The sequence below is a fragment of the Aulostomus chinensis genome, chromosome 16, assembly GCF_037954235.1.
Source record: "Aulostomus chinensis isolate RoL2024-O1b breed Wild chromosome 16, RoL_Achi_v1.0, whole genome shotgun sequence".
Lineage (NCBI taxonomy): Eukaryota > Metazoa > Chordata > Actinopteri > Syngnathiformes > Aulostomidae > Aulostomus > Aulostomus chinensis.
The window spans coordinates 24,369,341-24,390,539 of NC_141335.1; the positions used below are offsets into that span (position 1 = coordinate 24,369,341).

General features: G+C 43.5%; 1 protein-coding gene across 8 annotated transcripts in view; it reads left to right on the forward strand.

The window, feature by feature from the left end:
* LOC147247917 (uncharacterized) overlaps nt 1–13,157 on the forward strand; it is a 36,902-nt gene extending 23,745 nt beyond the window's left edge. For 6 of the 8 annotated variants that reach the window (XR_015109392.1, XR_015109394.1, XR_015109396.1 and 3 more), the window contains 2 exons: nt 11,802–11,998; nt 12,493–13,157. Coding sequence is in view for 3 of the 8 variants with exons in the window: in XM_086180295.1 (XP_086036421.1) it covers nt 11,802–11,984 (183 nt within the window). In the remaining 5 variants the exon portion in view is untranslated. Of the gene's footprint in view, nt 1–1,710; nt 3,447–11,517; nt 11,553–11,801; nt 11,999–12,492 lie in introns of those variants that run through there. The other 2 variants (XR_015109395.1, XR_015109393.1) reach the window with 2 other exon arrangements.
* The last annotated feature ends 8,042 nt before the right edge of the window (nt 13,158–21,199 follow it).

Sequence of the window (21,199 nt, forward strand, 5' to 3'; positions counted from 1 at the left end):
CATCCGACAGTCTCCCCTTCACAGAGGGCACACACATCTGAGCAAGGAGCAGTGTGGAACACATTTGTGCCAGCTGCAGAGGCTGTTAACGTTAGAGATGGTAATGTAGAGGCGTACGAATAAAACAGGGAGACCGCGAGCCAATGAACATTCAAAAACAAAGACTTTGTTTTACCAGGTAGAAAATGCATTCAACATGTTGGTTTGGCATTCACTCAACGCCACTTTTTACTCATTTTGAAAACAGCATGAAACATGATAATTAAATCTCCATGAAACCTTTTAAAGCGTTTCTCTTGATCTTGTTTCACCTCACAGGTCATGTGTTATTACAGGCCATTGTTGAGCTCCCACAAGTGAAATCATTTCCTCGGTGGCCTGTTGCGTCTAATTTAATTGGAGATGCGTAGAGGAAGAGCGAAAGGATCCGTAGGAGCACCACGGGCCAAGGAGCTGTCATCCAGCCTATAATGAGCCATGTTCAAGACAGCAGTTCCTGAGCCCGCTCTCTAATCGTCCACTGGTTTAATATATGCACTGGGAAAGTGCTTCTGCTTCTTCATCCTGTCTGTTTACAGAGAAACCTTGTTTGTCTCCAATTAAAATCACACAGCACACATTTAAAAAAAACAGCAGCTAATTTACAAGCAACGTGTGAGCTGCAGAAATCGTTGACCTCACCACACAGTACAAATACACACTCTGAAAAAAATAAAAGTATGGCGTATAATTTGATATGGTATTGTGAACATATGACTGTGCTACTGTAGGGTTGAGAAAGTGTTACCAGTTACATACTGTATTTCTTAAATGCAGAAGTAGGGTGAAGAAAATGAAATTAAGTTGTCAGTGTGAGAAGATTATGGTCGACAGAAACAGAACATGTTTTGATGTTGGAAAGAGAATTTCAGCGGGTTTAAAGTGGATAGTCTTTTTTTCTTTCTTTTTTGAGGTGTAATCCAGTGAAATAAAGTCAGACTAAATGCAGTTACAAGTTAATCCCTGAGAAGAAGGACTGAATGTGCAAGTGCTTAATTTATTCCAGATATATCCAGACCTGACTTGACTTTCCTTCCCATCTTGTGTCCTGTATTACTGCTCACTGTGTCGAAGACACAATGGAACAATCCCTCCTGTCTGCCTTACTTCACTTCACGCCAGCTTTCTCTTCGTTATCAGCAGCCAGAGAATCTGAGCTTCGAGTCAGAAGCGCACTTATTAGGAATATGTTGCGCACAATGTGGAGTTGCTGTGGATCATGAAAAGACAAATATCAGATAGGTGATGAGCCTTTCAGCAGCAAATGAGCTCCACCCCTGTGTCTGCAGCAGCATCTTCTGCCTCCTCAAAGAGGCGGTGGGCGAATCTGGCGTGACAAGTTTCTGTAATGACACGATATATACAGTACTTACTGTAATTCATCAGAGGGTGCATTCAAGTATCATCCTAACTTCCATAATGAAGACGATAAAGAGCACTCATCCCTTTCTCCTCGTGGCTATATAATTAATACGTTCTGAAATCAGTAATTAATAGAAAGGCTTGCACATAGTTGTGTAATTTAATCTATTAAACTGGATTTCCGAGTCAAGTCACTGTGCCGTGAAACCACTTTTGATTTTAATTTGTCCGTCTGCGAGCTGTTGGTAGCCTTCACATCTTCCCCTCTCCCTCACCAACCCCTCACTTTCTCCATCTCATCTCGGTTAGGTTTTAATGAAGATTTGGAGGCCGCAGCTGACGTCGAGTCTATTTCCCTGGTCTGGATTCAGCTGTTTCTCCATCTGGCGTTTGAGCACCTGCAGCCTTTTCAACGTCTCCCCCTGTTAACAGACTTTCCATTTTTGTACACTTTGTTTTTCTTCCCTCTTCTTCTGCTTCCCAGCTATCTACTTGTCAGCCTTCCTGTTTGGATTTTACACCAAACATTAACATTCTTAGGATAAAAACACAATTTGGGTTCAATATTTGCCGCTTTTTTCCAAAAGGAGTTCATCATCCAGGTGCAACACAAAAGCAGCACTGAAATGCACACCATTTTATATCACTGTGAATTCTCAAAAGAATTCTTAAGGACCAGTTTTGTTGAACATGAATGGGAGCACTGAGCCTGATCTTGCAAATCAGTCATGCAGTTTGCAAAGTGAACAGCCTGAGAGGCCAGATTTGATAACGTTGAGTAGCACAGCGCTCCCCAGCTCTAATGAACACTACAGATGTGTCAAGCAGGGGAGGAGGGGGATGCCAGCGGCAATGTAAACTGCAGACAATTACCTGCCTGGATGAAGATTCTTTACTCCTGCTTGGTGCATTCGTACACGTGAGGAGGCCAGTAACGTGCTGCTTCACGCACACATTACCGAGGGAGGAAAAGCCATCTGCTGGAGAATGTTCGCTTCACATTTAGTTTGTATCTTCAGAATTTTCTGATTGTTTTTTTTGAAAGAACTTTAATAAATGAGTGTCATACATCAACAGGGGGTCAGTGCTGTTGGTGGAACTCTAAATGCCGCTCGGTGTCGGGGCGTAGCATCATGGGTTACCCATAGAACGCAGCGGATGTGTTATAGTATGACACGCATCGACTGCATTTGTGGGAAATGTGAAAAGTGCATCATCTGCTGTCAAATTTTCGTTTTTGCATTGACTTAGCATGTAGCATGTCAGCTCAGGTGCATTTGGTACCAACATGCCTTCACACTTGAGTCATTGATGTATTTCAGACTCTAAAAACACGACTTTGTCGCTCCTGTACATAAGCGCTCCCCCCCTTGAGGTTAATTCGTCTTTCTTTGCAGGTCACATAAACATTGCAGTTGTCCATGTGATATTATTTAGCAAAATAAATGAAACAGGACTGAACAGCAGTTATAAGTCAAAGCAAGAGTGGGAGAAAGAAGGAAAGAGAGGAGAGAGGAGGACTCGCCATCTGGATGTTTCCTGATCTCAGCCTCAGGCAAGACTGGCTGATGTGTAGGGCTGCCCTTCTAGATGCTGTATATTTTGCTTTTTTGTTCTTTATGTAAGAGTTATATAACAGATGTGCTAAAGATGTTTGGACCCAACTGCTTTACCTAACATTCACCTTTCAAGATGAGTTCTTTCTCTTGAACACGAGCTTATTTTTGTATGTGTGACCTCTTCAAAGACAACATTTGAAAAGCTGCTTATGCCTCCATCTTTTTAAGTCTTATTTTCTTTATTTTAGTCCACAGAGCTGTGTTTTGATGTGGATGATGCAGGACACTTCACCGTGTGTACCGCAACGATCTTCGACCTCCGTCCGTGTCAAACTCTGTCCTTCACAATGTTGGACATACCGTAACAAACTGGCACGCTGAGAAGGAATCAGTCTCCTTATTCTGTATTTATGGAACAAACAAACACAATAATGAGTAGAACTTGACTCTGTGGTACAAAGAAGCAGGAATGAACCAATGTTTGCAGTTTCCACACACTGCTTATTTGCTCGTGCATGCAGTCATCTGGCTGATGCATTATAAAGTGCCTGAAAGGCAGCATAGCTTTCATTTGGTGCGCTCAGACAGTAATGCATGTTGATAAGTTTTGACTGAAGGTATCTCATTATCCTGCACTGTAAAAGAAAAGAAACAATGTTAGTGATGCCTGGCTTCCCACCGATGCTGCAGAAGTCTTCTCGGTTAGACATCTGCAATGCAATATGTTTAAAAATAGACCATGTGACTTATATTAGGAGGTATTGTTAATGCATGAATTGAAGGGCATAAATAAGAACGTCCTAATCAGAGTGGGCATGGTGTTTGCAGAGATTATGTGGCTTCAGCAGGATGTAAGAAGTGCTTCCTGAAGCAGAAGAGGAGCGACGCCGTTCGCAGAGAGGACTTTGCGCTGTAACTGACAGGAGGAACAAGCCTCTCTAGAGTCCATAATCATGTTTCACTGTGGAATGTGGCCATTCTGATATGTTAGTCTGTTTTGCTTGAAGGCAGGATATAGGCACCATTGTCTCAGGGGTTTCTCAAGACGGTCATACTTTATGATACAGAGAGCCTAAATCTCATTACCTCTAAGTGTTATAATGCTGACATGCAAGTTCACAGTCCCTCCGCTGTGTGTGAAGCATGACGCACCCAGAACTAAAATGGCCTGACTGTATTCTGCTGGGACAAAAGTCAGCGCCCATTCAGGCCTCCCAGGGGTTTAAATTAGTCACACCCCCATCTCTGTGCTGCCTCAGGAGTCCCCTCACTCCTCTGGCGTAGGGTAACACCATGTCTCCAGTGGCAGGGCTTACTTAAAGCCCAACCCACATACTGTACCAAAACATGAGCTATCTTTGAAAATAACCTTGAGAAAGTAGGGCTGCAGGGGAGGGTTTCTGTACACTTGATTTGTCTCCTCTATAATAAGACTACATGATTCGGCCTCTCCAGAGAGCCCGTCACAGCACAGGCGGTACTGAAAGCTGCCCTTTAGAATTATTAGACCAACAGTGCATTTAGTTTGGCCTAATGCAGTGCAGTTGCATAAAGTCAAGTGTTAAAAAAAAAGGTTATGACGCATGAGTGACAACTGAATAATGAATAACCCCAAAACATGATGAACTGGTTGAATATGGCTTGTATTTTATGCAGTGTCTTCAAAACCCTGCAAGACAGGCTTTTGTTTATTGAGAAGTTGCATTTTGTGTGAATGTGTTGATTACATGTTAAACTTCTGTTTCATGATACTTCACCCAAAAAGTGTTTTGGTGTCTTGAGCTCACAAAGACACTTTCCCCCGCTTGTGTTACTTATTTGTGACTCCAGAACACAAAACAGTCAGCCACATTTATTGAGCTTGAAGCGAATGGTGACTGGTGGCAAACACCAGTGACAGTGACAAAACAGCTGTTTAAAAAAAAAAACCCGCCCGTTCACACACTCAAGCATATGTACGATCCATCTTCATCCAGCCGTGTGCTCAGTAATCCACAAACACTTTGAGCTGAGCTAAAAGAACAGCAGCCCTGTAGTTCGCACCATGCAACAGCTAGCGCGTCAACTAGAACCAGGCTTTAACGAAATGCTAGAGTCTGTTTGTTTGGTGCTCAGATTCAAGTGCTTGTGGATTACTGAGCATACAACTGGAAACTGACATTTCTGGGTAGTCGCCATTAGCTTCGAGCTAAATGTACGTGGCTCACTCATCTCCATTATGGAGTCATAAAGCAATGCAGGAGGGAAAATGTCTTTGTGAGAACAAGACTGCTATTTGTGTGAAAGACTAAACAAAAACACTTTGGTGTGATACATTGCTTTAACGTGCGTTCACTTCCAGGACAGACTCATCCCTGTGAATGCTAATACTCCCCCCAACACCCACCATACAGGCTTCCTTCTAACTGAGCTACCCTGTGGCCAGCACCACTGTCAGCTTTGTGACACCTGCTGTGAAATATTCACAATTCCATGAGTCATGTTCAAACTGCAAGCAGAGGTGTGCTTGACTACCCTGTTCCCAGATCAGACTGGTAAAGAGGAACCGCTGTTCTCTTTGATCCTCTGCCGGGGCCTCCTGACAGAAAGCTGTCTCTCCCCATGCCGAGTGAGCTCCATGCACACCTCTCTCCTACAATGCCGCCCTCGTCTTTCTGTCTTGCTTGACGACCCAGTTTCAGATGAGAGATTCTGGATGAAATACAAAGAAGCAAAGCAACCTTCACTTCCACTGAAGGAACAACCCCGATATCTTGTTTATGCACAACTCATTTTGTTGTCACTTCAAATATGTGCTAAATAGGTGTCTGAGAGGCTGCTGAGTATTTACAGTGTGTGAGAGAGCCATGATGCTGGCTCACGGTCTCGGGTGGAAAGAGACCGTAAATTAACAGAAACAAAGAATATCATCTCCCTCAGCAGCAGTGATTAATCTCACTTTGGTCTTTTAACTCCTGAGTTGGGTAGCAGCATGTTTCTAAGTCAGGGAGCATTTTCCTGGTCATTTATTCATTAGAGAGCCCTCAAGAACATCCACAGACACACGAGTTGCCACTGAAAATGTCTCAGAATCTTAAATTTTGTACTAAATGGCAGTCGCAGAAGAACCGTTGTATAGATTTTTTTGGCAGCGCTATTTTTTTTTCACAGTATGTCTCGTTGATTCTTCTCAAAAACACTTATTGTACACATTTTCTCATTCTGACAATAAGAACAGAACAAATCACAAGTTTTATATGTATATTGTATATCAAGACTGTCAAATCTATGAATAAGAAGTCATGTACACATTGTTTCCCTCAAATGTTGCAGAGCAGAATATCAAAATAGCAAACGTATGAATTTAACGAACACATTCCTCAGCTGTTCTTTGTAATGCTACAGTAGCAGGTTAGCAAGCTAAACCGATGCTACACTTGCTACTGAGCTTGCAGGGCTTTAGCTGCAGTCTTAGCAACTTGGCGCGAGAGAAGATGGGCACGTTCGACAAACTGACAACGCAGCACAAAGTCAACACTTATCCACTAACACAGTGGTTGTGTTTCAGCGACGTTACCTTGTACACTACAGAACTGAGTGAATTGCTCAGTGGAGCTGTGGAATTTACCCTCTACATAAGTAACATAGCATGATCTGTAGATTAGAAGATTTCCCATTAGCCAACATATGCGCCAATTGCGGTATCTGCCAAGGGCCAATTCTTGCCATATCTGAATCAGACGAGGTCTGCAGAGGACATGAGGTGCTCTGTTCTTACAACTCTGCAAACATACTGGCTCCTGTTTTCTCAGACCAAACGTTGGTCAAAAGTACATTCAGATCTGCGGGGCTTCCCTAGGGAACCGACCGCAAAACAATCTAGGCTTTGATTTTGTCGTCCCCCCCCCCCCCCGAGTCAATGCAGTCATTAGTGTGTACGAGTATTAATAGACCTCCGTTCATCCCTCCTACCTAAAAGTTCTCAATGTGTAGCATGGAAAGTCCTCCAAGGACAAGGGCAAACAAGGGTTTCCACAGGCACCACATCCAGTACTTGTTGTCCAAGCTAGGAGACAAAAGATACAGCAGAACCCTTCAGTGTCTTACCTGAACGTGTCTTCTGCCCTCCATTCAAAGTAAACAACAGCAGTCGAGTCTGTCTAAGAGCTGCGTGAGTAGGAATCACTAAAATGCGGCTCTGTTACTTGTTATTTCTGAGTGCAAATCTCAAGTGCATATTGTATTGCAATGAAGCTTCCTTGGCAGAAGGAGCCAGTATTTTCTCCCTCGATTGAGAAGGAAAACCTTTTGTAAAAAGACAAGCAAAGTTCCAGTGCTTCAAAGGGCAAAACTTTTAAAGAACACTGTGTCCTTGCTTTCTGCTTCTTACCCACTAGACCTGTGGCTGATAAGTGGCTGATATTGACTTTAAAATAAAAATGTCGATGAGGACTTAAATACATTGTGTTGCGAACATGTGGCTATGAGAGCAGAGGGTGGTTATTGAACATGGCACTCATCTAAAGGGAGAATTGAGATGCTGTTAACAGAACTCATAATCAATAACCGACCAACGGCAGGAACCCCAGCAGAGGCGGAAAAGACCATTCAATTACATAAAGTGGCTCTTCTTCAAATAGAAGCACCACCAACTTTTAAAGCACATTGAGGACTAATAAGTACAAATGTACCTTTGTCGTCCAGGCGGCCACTTAAAATTTTCCCATGCATGGCAAACAATTCCAACTCTTAAGAGCTGGGTAAACTTGGTTTTAGAAACTTAAGTTAACTTGTTTGTGTTCTTTAATAACTCGTGACTGCAAGTTGAGTTCTGTTTGAATTGCCTTAATGAGAGTAATTTGGAACAGTCCTCTTTGTGTTAAAAGGTTGTGGTGTTCTTTCAATACCTGCTGCTCCTTCTAGAAAATGTCTGCTAGGAAAACCAATTAAGCAGTCAAGCAAGTTCCCATGGCGATCACAATAAGGGAAGAGATTGGCTAGTCAGAGATACAGACAATTAGAAATGAAAGTGCCATTAAGCTTTAACTTTTACTTGAACTTCAACCTGGAGGACATTTAATGTTCAGTTTTGTTTTTGTATGGGATGTTTCTGCTCCACATTCAACTGCTAAAACTGTGTGAGAAATAAAAAAAATTATTCCCTGAAAATTTTGTTTGGGAATTATGTTTTGAGGTTTGTGGTGTGACAAACATTAGCTGGTGGTGTAATTACCATGAACTAAAATGGCACATGTTGTAGGCCAAGCAGCCAACGAGCTGAAACTCACAATAAACCTGAGTGAAGCTAAGAGTTGTTGTTGTTGTTGCACGGGTGACAGTCCTCCAGGTTCCACACTAAACCCCCAATTCTGACCCCCAAAAACCTGCTAACACTTGGTAGCTTCGGGCTGCAATGAGAACCGGTTTGATCATTCAGTCCTGGATCAAATGCTCCTGCTATAGACGGTGATGTTAATTAGTTCTGGCAAGTTTGCCTTGAAGAACTTCAGGCAGGAACCCTCTTTTGACTCTTTATGACTTAAAGAGGCTTGGTTTAAAAAATGTTGTGGTTCAGGTTGAGATAGAGCCTTAGACCAGTCTTCTACGACTGCGTAAGGGAGGAAAAGACATCCACCAGTAGCCACAGAAACACAGGACTGCCCAGGAGACGAACCTGCTATGCAACCTTTCTTTCCGAGGCTTCAACAGCGACATTGAACGGACGCACCGGGGGGAAAAAAACTAAACAAAACAGAAGGAAAAGAATGGAATCGATCGGCTTTCATTAGCAGGTTTTCTCAGATCTAAATATCCCACTTGTACACGGTAAACATGTCCAGCACTGTTGTTATTGTATGATATTCAAGTATACATAAAAACAATAGCGTATCATATGGCCAGTGTCATTTTCTTTGTAGTTGTGCTTGTCACTAATGCATTGCATTGTGGGATATTTGGACTGGCTTGGCCAGAATGGCATGCACACGATTGGTTGATATCGCAGTAAAACTACAATAAAATTATTTTGGTATTTGGTGATGTGAAGCAGCAACTGAGAAAATACAAAAAAAAAAAAAACCACAAGAAGTACAAATAACATGATTTTTTTTTCCTTTCAAGTACACGGTAAGTTACGCAGGAGTGGCAGGTAGTAGGGGTGGTATTGGGGAGGGATTGTGTTTCCTGTTTCTCTGACTAGCGTGCAGTATCACAGCTGCTGTGATCAAGGTCAGCTCTCATCCTCCAGACCTGATTTTCCTTGTCAGTATTCAAAGCACCTCAGAAGATTCTGGCAACAGTTTTTACTTGGCAGATACCTCCCCAGCCCAGTAGGGCACACGGAAGAGACGCACACTGAATAGTCGATTCTCTAAACCTGTGGTCAGCATTCCGCTTGCGTCCCTTGGAGCTAAATGCTCTTCCTCTGCTCCTTTTAAGCCTCCTGACAGGAAGGATGTGATATTGCACCTGGCCTCTTTCATGGCTCCCTTCCCCCTCCGCCTCTGCCTGATCATGGAGCTGCTCCACCACTCCACACTAATTGTTCATTCTTCTCTCCTTCTTTATTCAGTGGTGACACCTCCTCCCGGTAGAGCTCACATGTTCAGAAAAGAGGACAACTCGTTATTCAAACTCCTCAACAAATGAGTTCATAAGTTAGACCAGCTCTGCAGCCTGGTACTGGCAGCACAGTGAAACCCACTAAAAATCTATTTAGGCCTGGGCAGCGCTTCAGTGCTGCAGACCTTTCTGGTGCCAGAACGATAAACAGAACTTCACCCTGCTCAGCTGCAATAAGTCAGTGTTGTTTGATGAGGCCCAATCAGCGGGAACAAGCTGGCAAAAGATCTCCATCAAACTTTATCTTCCCATCTAATGACTCCTTGTGGGACCTCCAGGTCTTAGACCAGCTTTGATATGCGCATTGGATCACATGTGAACTGGCACTCTGCAGCCGAATCAGAAAACCAAGACAACAATGCACAAAAATAAGCTTTGGTTACAACGTTTTTACCTGAAAATGATTTGAAATTGAGGTTAAACTGCAGACCTTGCAGTTTGTAAAACAATGATTGAAGCGCGTATATTTTCATATGAGTATGCTGCACAACTGTGGCTGGAAATGGTTAAATGATCTTACAGTTCGGGTGAGGGTAACCCTACCCTAACCCCAGTGTACAGAAGGACATGTAAGCAGGTAGTTGGATGTATAAATGTGAGATGAGTCTCAAAGGGAACAGCTAGAGAATAAGTGTGACAAAACCATCCAAACATATATTTATTACATACATTACATGAAACTAGAAAAGAGCAGGGCGGCATGGCGGTGCAGTGGTCCTCACTGTGACCCCCCATCAAGAAGGTTGTGGTTTGAGCCCCGGCTGCAGCACGGGGTCTTTCTGGGTGAGTCTCCATGTTCTCCCTGTTCCTGCTGGGTTCTCTCTGGTACTCCAGCTTCCTCCACAGTCCAAAGACATCAAGAGGGGACCAGGTTAATCCAGACTCTAAATTGACAGTAGGCGTGGCTGGGAGAGCCAATGGTTGTCTGTCTGTATGTCGTTTATTCTGTACAGCAGTTGTATGTGTTGTAGCTGCTCCTGTAGTCTGTTTTTTCCCTCATTTTTATCATTTTTGGGGGTCAGTATCCATACAATCTGAAAAAAAGTGCACTTAAATGGTTGTGTTGAAGAATTTGTATTCATGGTGTGTGTGTGTGTGTGACACTTGTGATACGTGCAAGTGGCTAAGTATTCATTATAATATGTCCGTCAATGCTCAGCCTATGTGACGCGTGTAGTGGATCAGTGGAGATTCTCCATAGCAGACACTGGCCTTGATGTGTGTGTGTGTGTTTGTGTGTGTGTGGTGGCAGGGTGCTGCAGGGAAGGAGCAGGCAGATTAAAGCAGCTTTGTCTGTACGTAAGTGGATTATCAGCAGGTAGAGTGCTCCCTGTGTTTCTGCAGCGATTGTGTTAGTGCACTTCCTGCCTGACCACAGAGAGGACCATCTGTCATTTAGCTCTGATAGATGGTCCCAAGCAGACGTCAGTCTCCGCTACGCAGAACACCTGCTGAATCCTGATCAGACACACACACACACACACACACCAAACTGTCAAACAAGGTGAACAGATTTGGTTGCTTAACCAATGTGGCACCGCTCCAACACATACTGCACCATGTAGATGTATAAACAAGCCTCATTATGGCTGCGTAAGAGCCGTTGCTCATTATATCAGTGAACAGACTGTAATATTTTGACTGGCATCAAATGGGCAAAGTTGTGCCAAGTCCTAACAGGATTGTGTGTCTTGAAGCATAAGCTCACCCGGTGACGAAGAACGGCGTGATTGCTTACTGCACAGGAGAGAAACACAAGGAAATAAAGAAACGGAGACAAAGTGAGAGACAGCCTGAGAAATCACAACAGATGAAGATGAGAATAAAGATAAGATGAAGTATTTATGGAGAAACATCCCTTCAAAGTAAAAAAAATCTGTAAATGTAACTCTACAAACAATATCTTAGATCAGACCAGGAGCTCGTTCATCACTGATGGGACGAAATCTTTCTGCAGGAGTGACGGATCCTACGATGACAAATCACCTCAGGGGGAGAAAAGTTTGGTATCTGAAGTCCATCAGACAGTTTGAGACAGTTGCTAATGCAGCTTTTTTAACAACTGAATATCACATAAACACTTTGGCTACTTGCACTTTCACCGACCCAATAATTCCACCTGTGCAGCTCGATGGTGACGTACTACACCAGCATTTCAGTTGTGAGTATATTTTGTGCCTGGAACGTGACTTTTTCTGTTTCTAAAATTAAGTCCTTCCGATTTTTCTTGCCAAATTTCAGATGCTTCTGGTCGGCCCACTGGGAGAAACGCATCAGTGTGCCAGGATGAAGACGTTACCTGCTCCTACCAGGGGGCAGTATGACTGCACCCGCACTAAATGGATTCTTCCTCGGCCCAGACGACGCCCCTCCACTGAGTTTGGTGAAAATCAGCCAGACAGACAAACGCCTCTGAAAACATGACCTCCTTGGCGGAGGTAATGAAATTCATATTTTATGAGATGTCAGTATTGCTAATGTCTGGTTAGTCTGAAGCACAAAAAAACATTTGGCTATGGCTGGATTTGTTGCCTGCTAACTTGCCCTCCCATTCTGGTTTCCCTGGTTTTAACAGCAATAACCCACTTTAACCAGTGGCACAGTCAAATTTATGTGTACAGCCCATTTCATACAGCAAGCGTGAACTCAATGTGCTTGAAAACAAGCAAAGATCATCCATAACCAATATATTACATTAACATTACACATATAAAACAAAGATCATCACCATGAAAGTTACTTCCAGCCAAAATTACATCATTTAGACAGTTGTGATTCATTTCCTTGTGTGTGAGTCCGCAGTTTCAACTTTTGTGACTGCTATCGATGCGATGTGGAACTGCAGCGGCGCCGCAGTTGCATGTAATTGTGCAGTTTTCACACTGCAATCGTAAATAGAATGTAAAAGTTAATATGTTAATTTGCTCTACAGTTTTAATTTACAGAACAACAGTGGCAGCAGGGGCCCTGGCAACATACTGGAAGATGAGTAGCATTCATTCAAATCGGAATGTGAATCCGTCAAATTTTATTCCTCGTTTTGGACCCGTGATGAATGCAAGAGGGAAAATATGGTTTTGAATTTGAAGACGTGTAACCAGACGGAAGCAGCTGAAGCAGGACTTCAAGAGCATCCTCCCAAAAATGTGTGTAATTTTAAAACATTGCCAAATCATGTGTAGCTTCTTCGCTGTTACTTCACATGTACTTACCCACAATGCATTGCGAACTACATCACAACATTGTAGTATATAGTTAATATTGAAAATTGCCTTTAAATTGTCAAAACAATTGTTTACAGTGTACCTTTGTGACACTGACCCTTAGATATTGTAACCCATATTTTATAATTCTGAGCATTTAGAAGCATCTTAATGAGTTGTTTTTTTGTTTTTTTTTTTAGCTTTTTTGTCATTATGTATAAGCTTAGCAGCAACAATATACGGGTCGGTGTCACTCACTCAACAGAGACACTGTTGTGTGTCAGTGTGCAGCTGTTGACCCTCTCAGTGCAGCACAGATTCTCTCAGCCAGATCAGGAGCCCTGATAGGCTGCAAAACGACAGCCAGGAGAAAAACCCCGTCTCCCCCTGACAACCATCTCCCACCACTCCTCACTTTATCTCATCAAGCCTGTCAAGAAATAAATTGGAATACAGCAAATGCAGGATAAACAGAAGCGGTGTCCTTTGTGATACACGTGACATTGGCTGACAATCTTGTTCTATCATTAGCGCCATCGTAATCTCATGCATGTGCATGTTGAGCTGGATTACAGTTGGATGCACGGCTCGGCCGAGATAATAAATGCTGTTTGCATTCTAATGATGAAAATTCATGTCTCTGTTATGCCCATGACAGATGTAATTGCCACTGAAATCTTAATTCTCAGAGCAACAGAACATGGAGGAAGGAGATTCGATGATGCGTTTCTTCTTTTAGTAAAATCTTAAAATTTACAGCGCTGATAGTGGATGCCTCATTTCCCTGAGGAGTTGTATTTTAGGGGGGGGGGGGGAATTATCATTCTGGACATGGACTTAAACAATCATGGCGTTATATTTGTCATAGTTTCAGACTAGAACTGGAGTGGTTAAAAGATAATTCAGTCCCCTGAACACCGTGTTCACGTCAGGAAGCTGGATAACGCAGCGAGAGATGGCACCAAATGGAACTCTGCCACAAACATGGCTTCCAGCTGTTTCTGCACCTGCGTGAACCTGGTTGCTCAAACTTCTGGAACTTCTTAACCCGTCTCTTCAGTTCACTTTACTCGGAGTATAAAAACCCTGTTTATTCAGGGTGACATTTGTTATGTTCTCCAGGGGGAAAAAAAAGGACAACAACAAGCCATAAAACAAAAAAGAAAATCAATGAGAAAAGGAACGTGTTGCTTTGGCTCTCGCTATATCATCTGCCATCGTCCAGCATCTGCAAAATTAATGAAACTGTCCTGATGGGTGTGTGAGCGGTAAACAGTACAATCAATCACACTAAATAAGACAGGCAGTGCAACAGGGCACTCCAGCATAATCAAAAACTCCCCGGACTACAGGACTGAGCCCATGTTTATATGCATGTCAATTGCCAATAATCTAAAAACTATGCATTAATTAAAAAAAACAAATCTCTGTAGCATCTTTTATCTCAGTGTAGATATTTCTGACATGCTCTAAGCTATCAACTGTATGCTAAGCCCCTCCAGCAATCGGTCTGGGGGGTGGACTCCTTTCTCCCCCATCAGATAAAGATATCATGCCTGCCTGTGTGCATCATGGTGGGTTGCACTGCGCCTGCCTCTTGATAATAACCCTAAATCTTCACTCCAGCTCTCCATTCGCTGCTCACTGCCTCAGGCCACTAATATTCTATCAAAACAACCAGCATGGCCATCTTCGTCTTTCACCACCTGTAGTGATTTTTACTGCCCTCCTCACTGTAACTTAAATACACTCACGCCCCCCCCCCCCCCCCCACTGAACAGGCGGGGGGGGGGGGTCAAGAATCAACTTTTTTTTAGCTCACTAAACCCAAAGTGTTGAGGATGCATTCAAAAAGTGATCAGAAGTGATCCCACTACCTGTCAAATAATCCCCCCCTCCCTTTGGCATCCTCATTTAACCCAGTACTGCTTTCATCCTCCTCCAAGTACAAAGTGAATACTCTGCTGCTGCTGGGACCCAGCCAGCCAGAGAAGGAGTGAGCTCCTCAGACACTGACTACAAACTATAGAATCACCCTCACGGTTCTCCTCTCTGTCTGTCTCTCTCTCCTTTCCTGCCTCCCTCTCTCCAAAGCTTAAACACACCCAGGCTTCCATTTTAAAGAAAAGAAATTTTGCTGTAACTGCTGTGCTGTTCATTTTCTTGGCTGCAGGATTACAGGTTATATTCAGGCCTTCAGATATACACACTGGCAGACCAGTGTCCCACTGACCCTCCAAAGCCTGCAATTTATCAGGGTTATTTATGGAGCGAGGAGAGCACACCCTCCCGCCTGCTTCCTCTCTACCTTCTCCATGCTGGACAGCCACAGAGACCCCTTCACACTTGTGCCTCAGCCTCCCCCCTTTTTCGTGAGCATGGCACTTTCTCTGTGAGTCACAATCCTATTACCCCTCTACGGCCTCATGGTGGGGCGATAAGAGCAGCCTGGCACCCCGTGAGGGGGGTAGTGTTGAGCCTCCTTTAGCTTCGGTAGGTGGCTTAACTATACTTTACAGAGCTTATGGACTCGTTTCATTTTAAGATTTTGGTAAATAGGTGTACGTGTTTGTCGTTGATGAACCAGTTGTTATAAGTGGTTGTGAAATGGTTCGTAGCACAATATTCATTTTGTGTAAAAATTCTGGCAGAAAATTTGGACGAGCAGAGGAAAGTTTGTTTCGTCCACCTGTCCTTTTTTCCCCATCAAATGTGACAAAAAGTATATTTGGCCTTTCAAGTATTCTTGTCTTGTGAGCCAGTCACGTATATTTAGCTTGAAGCTAACAGTGAATGTCAGCTAACAACAACATGCTGCAACAACACAACCCAAAAACACAAGCTGACAAATACACGGTCCTCCTAATCCAGCCTCAGTAATCCACAAACACTTGGCTCTGCGTTCTGCAGTCACACAGAAGAAGGAATTGAAAGTGGAGCTGCAGGATGTGTCGTTTGAGGATCGTCATCCCGAGGCGCACATGTGCAGTAGTTACACTGCCAGATGCGAGATGTCTCAATAGCTCAACTAGTTACACCACATCCTCCTGGCTGCTTGCTGGAAAATCTACGGATCTCATTCCAGGAGTGCTTGAGTGCGATTGACATGCAGGTTCTGCAAGCACAGTGAAACCACCGGTCACATTTGTTCTCAGTCAGTTTATTAAAGCAGAACCTTCCTCACGCATCGCCACAACCACCCACAGCAATTTAGGAAAACGAGCTGGACACGGTACCGATTTATGCTGCAGATGAAGAAGAAGGGCTTAAAGACGAGCTGGTCACTTGTTTTAGCATCACACTTAAATTTCACTCTCATTCCCGTCCTCCTTCCTGAGAGAACACGGTAATCTGCAGCCAAATTCTGGCGGTTCTGGTCTCAGACACGTACCGTGAGTAGTCGGAGCTCTGCTATCAACAATGGTGGAATGGAAGTGTGTCACCTCCACAGGGAGCTACAGCCACTTTATGTCATCTCCGCCTCTAATTCAAGCATCTGAGTTCAAACCATCACTGTCCTCCATGCTGCTTCTACTGCACCTAACAAAGATCACGTACAAAGCCAAGATGTTACGCTGTGGTGCGACTTTGATGCCATGCAGTTCTCTCTGGTGTTTGTTTGAAATGCACTCAGTAATGAAAGGAAAACTGGAGAGCGCACCACCTAGTGTGTGTGTGTGTGCGTGTGTGTGTGTGTGTGGCTTACCAATTGAATGAAATATTTGCTACATTAATGATGAGACAAGTTAGATGCTTTCAGAAAGGTGAAAATTCCTGTGCCTTTCATTACTCACTATATGTTTTTCCCAATATTGTGCAGCCCCACTTGTAAGGTAAAAAACATTTTTACTGGAGAGAGAAAAATATCCATCATGGCCTTATTTTCCTGCATGGAGTGTTCCAGATGGTATTGCATTTTCAGAAGTTGTGGTTCATTCCGCGCGTTTTGGTGAACTTGTGAGCGTTCGAAGGTGTGGTTGATGAAGATGCTGAGGTGGTGGAAGAGTGATGATGATCCTGAGGCGGAGCAGAATAAAAGATCAAGGCGAGCTGGAGAGAATAGCTCACATGAAATAATAAAAGCAAATGCTGGGGCTGGAAATGTAGCGTACCGTTGTGGATGGAACAATGATGTGAGGGCTGATCGCTCAATGGCTGGAGGGGTCGCTGATGGCAGGTACTGCACAGGTGTGTGTGTGTGTGTGTCAGAGAGGAGGGTGAGGAGGGACTACCACAAACAACCACACAGACAGACGAGTAGGAGACAACAGCAGCACAAGACAAACAACAGGACATGGAAACAATCATCCACTTCTGCTTGTCGTGTCGCTAAAGTCATTTCTTTGGTAAATTACTGAAAGTGCATTCATTTCCATCGGTCTTCATGATTTAAAGAGCACCAAGGCCATGTCACACACCAAGAGACCCCTGGTTGTCATGCATAGGCTCCTCATTTTTAAAGATTCCTTCTTTAACTTTGATTCATTTCAGTCCAAATATCTTATCAGTATTGCAATCAGGAATCATCTCTGCCGCCCACCAGCCAGGTCATTGTTTTACTTTCATGAATTCACAGACTCTGAGACACAGTTCATCTCATATGTATGTGCTTCTTCTGAGGAGGATGTAAGATTGTTTTAGAAGCCCATTGGTCAGTAGTTGAGAAGTGGGATTCACACCCAACCCTTTACTGGCGCATTAAAGCCGTAGTGCAGCGTTTTGCTCTCCATCTTCTGGCAGTGAGAGACATTGCAAACAACTGGCGGCGCGTCTTTAGTGGCTCCGCCGTTCTCCGTTGTTACTTTTGCTGTTGTAAAACAGTGGTTAAATTCTTCAGGGCAAATTATAATTTATAACTTTATCCATCCACACAATTAAATTCTTTATGCACAGTCAAAATAGCATCAGTGCTAAGTGAAAGTAGCAGGGGAATGTCACCACACATACAAACTCCACAAAGTGTGAAATGCAGAGAGATTTACATTGCAGCCATGACTTTAATGAGTGTATCAGAACTGAGTTGATGAGGACTTGAGTGTAGGATATGAAAAATATGTTGCACGAACGCTTAAATTCCCCAAATATAAGATATATCTTTAGGAAAATACTTGCAATCTCTTTTTCGTTTGCTTATGATCGGTGAAAAGATGTCAAGTTCAATTTTGACCGGTGTCCTGCAGTTCTCCTCTGTTACACATCAACTGGCATGTCAATCAGTTGATGATCTGTGACATTTTGGATTTGTCTTGAATAAAAATATAACAGTTTGCTCATTTATTCTGAATAAAATCACCAACACATTTCACATCCGGCTGCACACCAACTTGAATCCATGAAAATGAAGCTGTATGCTCGCCGGGGCGTCGAACAGTTTAACTCATCAGGCAAAAGCAAATGTACGTCTTCTGAGAAATCCACAGGACTACAGTAGCTCTGCTCTGCTGCAGGAGCTCTCACACTGTTGGATGTATTAAAAAGCTGACAGCCTTTTTTATCCTCCTCACCACCTGAAAGGAAATGAAAATCACCTCACTGAAATGATCTCTCTCTCATTTTAAAGGCGTAATATTCTTAGCTGCTATTTGGAGGCTGCCTTTGCAATCTCTGTCTCTGGAAATGAACTTCACTTGATTGCATTCGCGTCTTTTAATGTACATATACACTGCATTCATGGCATGCCTCCTGTTTAATGTACATTTTCGGCTGTGTTTCCATGTTTTCATGCAAGGCAGCATGGGCGTCAGCTGACAGGGTGTCTCGTTGCAACATATGTAAGAGGGAGTGTGCTGACAGTGCTCTTAACCCTCTCATCAAAGCCCCAGCTTTCCTCTGAACCCCCTCCTCACTCAGGCCTTTATGTGAGCGTCAATCCCTGTTCAGCCCTCTACATGGGCCTAATTATGCCGCGGCCAGCAGGAGAAGCAGAGGGAGCCTCCACTGTATGACAAGAAAGAGGGAACGGGAGAAAAGGGTGGATAATTAGGAATCTGGTCCGTTTTCCTTTTCCACTTTCACTCCTCTCCATCTCTGCTAGCTTCATCTGCATGTTTCAGAAGGTTTCTCCAATTACGCGAACAGCACCCCCAACCACTTCTCCATCGCCGCTGGGGGGGGCGGAATGAATGAGAAAATGGAGGGATTCTTAGAAAACAGTGTGAGTTTGAATTAATGGTATAAATTAGTAATTGTACAGGGCGGAAGTATAGAATATCTGCAGGATGATAGAATGAGATTTAACCTGAAACAAATGGACACACAATGGCTGGATATTAGTGATGTCATTCATCTGCTCTACATGAATCTCTGACCTCCTATCAGTCATCAGTGAGGACAGACATCTTTAAATAGCAAAGCTGTGGCATCAGTCTTTATGAAATATTGACTAATTAGTGGCATCTGAATTTGTAACCTCCAGTGCAAAACACACACACACACACACACAGAGTAAAACACACACCCAATCTCATCTCTCAGTTTTGCAGCATCAGCTGTAGTGGAGGTGAAGGTGATTAGAGAAGGATGGTGAAGGTGAAAACCACTGAAACCTGCCGGGAACGTGGACAAGTGATGTGGATTACTGCACCCTTTTCACACTGATTGAAGTGAAGATTAATGTCGCACACATAGTGTATATACAGTCCACACACAGACACACACACAAACATACGAAGAGATTGCAGGGCCGAAGAGTAGGTCTACTAATCAGCAGTAATGTCACTTGTGTTCAGGCTCTTTATTTGCTCTCAAAATAGCCGGCATGAGAAGTCCTCTCCCTTTGAGACGAGTGGACATTTGTTTTCAAAAAAATGATATCAGATAGAAAAATATGAAATAACAAAAGCAAAGACAAGAATAAACAGACAAAAGTCACCAGCGCACATCAAACACGCACTAGGAGAGGAGCAAACGGAAAACAAAAAGGAAGACCAGTCGAAAAAGACGTAGACGGGGGGGGGGGGGGGGGGATCAACCACACACGTAGCTTCGGTCCAAACAACAACTCAAGTCTCATGACATATTTAACTCTCTCTTTTCTAAAAAAAAAGCTCTATAATTTCAGTCCACTGAATTGAATGTGAATGTGAAGACATTTTTGGAGGTTTGACGTACGGATGATGGAACTCATCACGCTGAGAATGAGTGAATGTCGTGGGAGAACGTAGAGCGAAAGAAAAGAATGGCACACGTTGCCGATTCCATGGTTAAACTTAAACAGGCATGTTTCGGAGTGGTTTTTTTTTCTATCTATTGACAACAACAAGACAATAACAGCTATTTTAATGATTTTTTCCCCCCATCAATTTCTTCATCATGTCCCTGCACGCTAGCACGGAAACTCTTTCACTGTGCCCCAACAGAACTGCCAATTATTGCCCTCTTTGAGTCCTGACTGCTTAAAATATCAGCTTTGATGTAAAAGAGCTCTTTGATGGAAAAGTTAAATGTACCTCGACTAATCCACCCAGTGCACGAATTAAAGAGGGGGGCACTATCTTACATTTTCACCTGGAAAGCTGTTGAATGAAGGACTTTCCTGCCCGTTTTGGCTTCAGCAAGTTTTTCTCCAGAACTGTCGTCTTTGTCTCCCCTTTCAGTCGCTTTTAGTTTCCCCCTAAAATAGCAGACGGTTGCAAAAATAAAACGCACACGCACATGCACACGCACAAAGAAAAAAACTATTCTGTGGCTAATCTGCTCTTTCCTGGTTGGTCAGTATCAGCCCCTTTTTTCGCTCTGGCGCTCACTCCCAGCAGAGATTAGGATGTATGAATTCAGGGGCTGACTGTGGCTGTAGTCCTGTAAATCGAGCACACATTAAGCCATGTGTGCTACACCTCGTCTTCCACACTATCACTTTATATTTCTGTTGACCCCATTATTCCCAGTTATCCATGATTTATAAATGAGAATTGCTACAACACCCTCCCCCCGCTGCTCTCCATTCATACACAAAAACCAATGAGAGGCATGTCATAGCTTCCTATGAATAAAAATGGCTAACAACGGGGCTTTCATTTCAACCATGTAATGTTGCTGTCATTTCTACTTCTCGGAGCCCAGTGAATGCCACACCCGAGAGATATCCCCCCAGATCCCATGAGACATATTTCATCCTCAGCCGCATCCTCTGAATATGAAATCAGCAGGAAACTAAATTGCCACTGGGTATAATAGGCAGCCTTATTAAAAACATACGGCGGTCATGCAAGAGTTAGTGTGGTTACAAGGTCATCGTGGGGACCAGTCTAATTTACGGGGTTGGTAATGTTGCCCAGAGTCCTCACCTCGCAGAGACGGCCCGTCCCTTGATGCTTTAGAGCCATGGCATTATTAATTACTGAATGACCTCCATGATATCAGTATGGATGCCCTGCCAGAGAGTTGACCCTGTCAGCCAAACAGACTGGCACCGAAACCTGCAGCAAACAAAGAGCC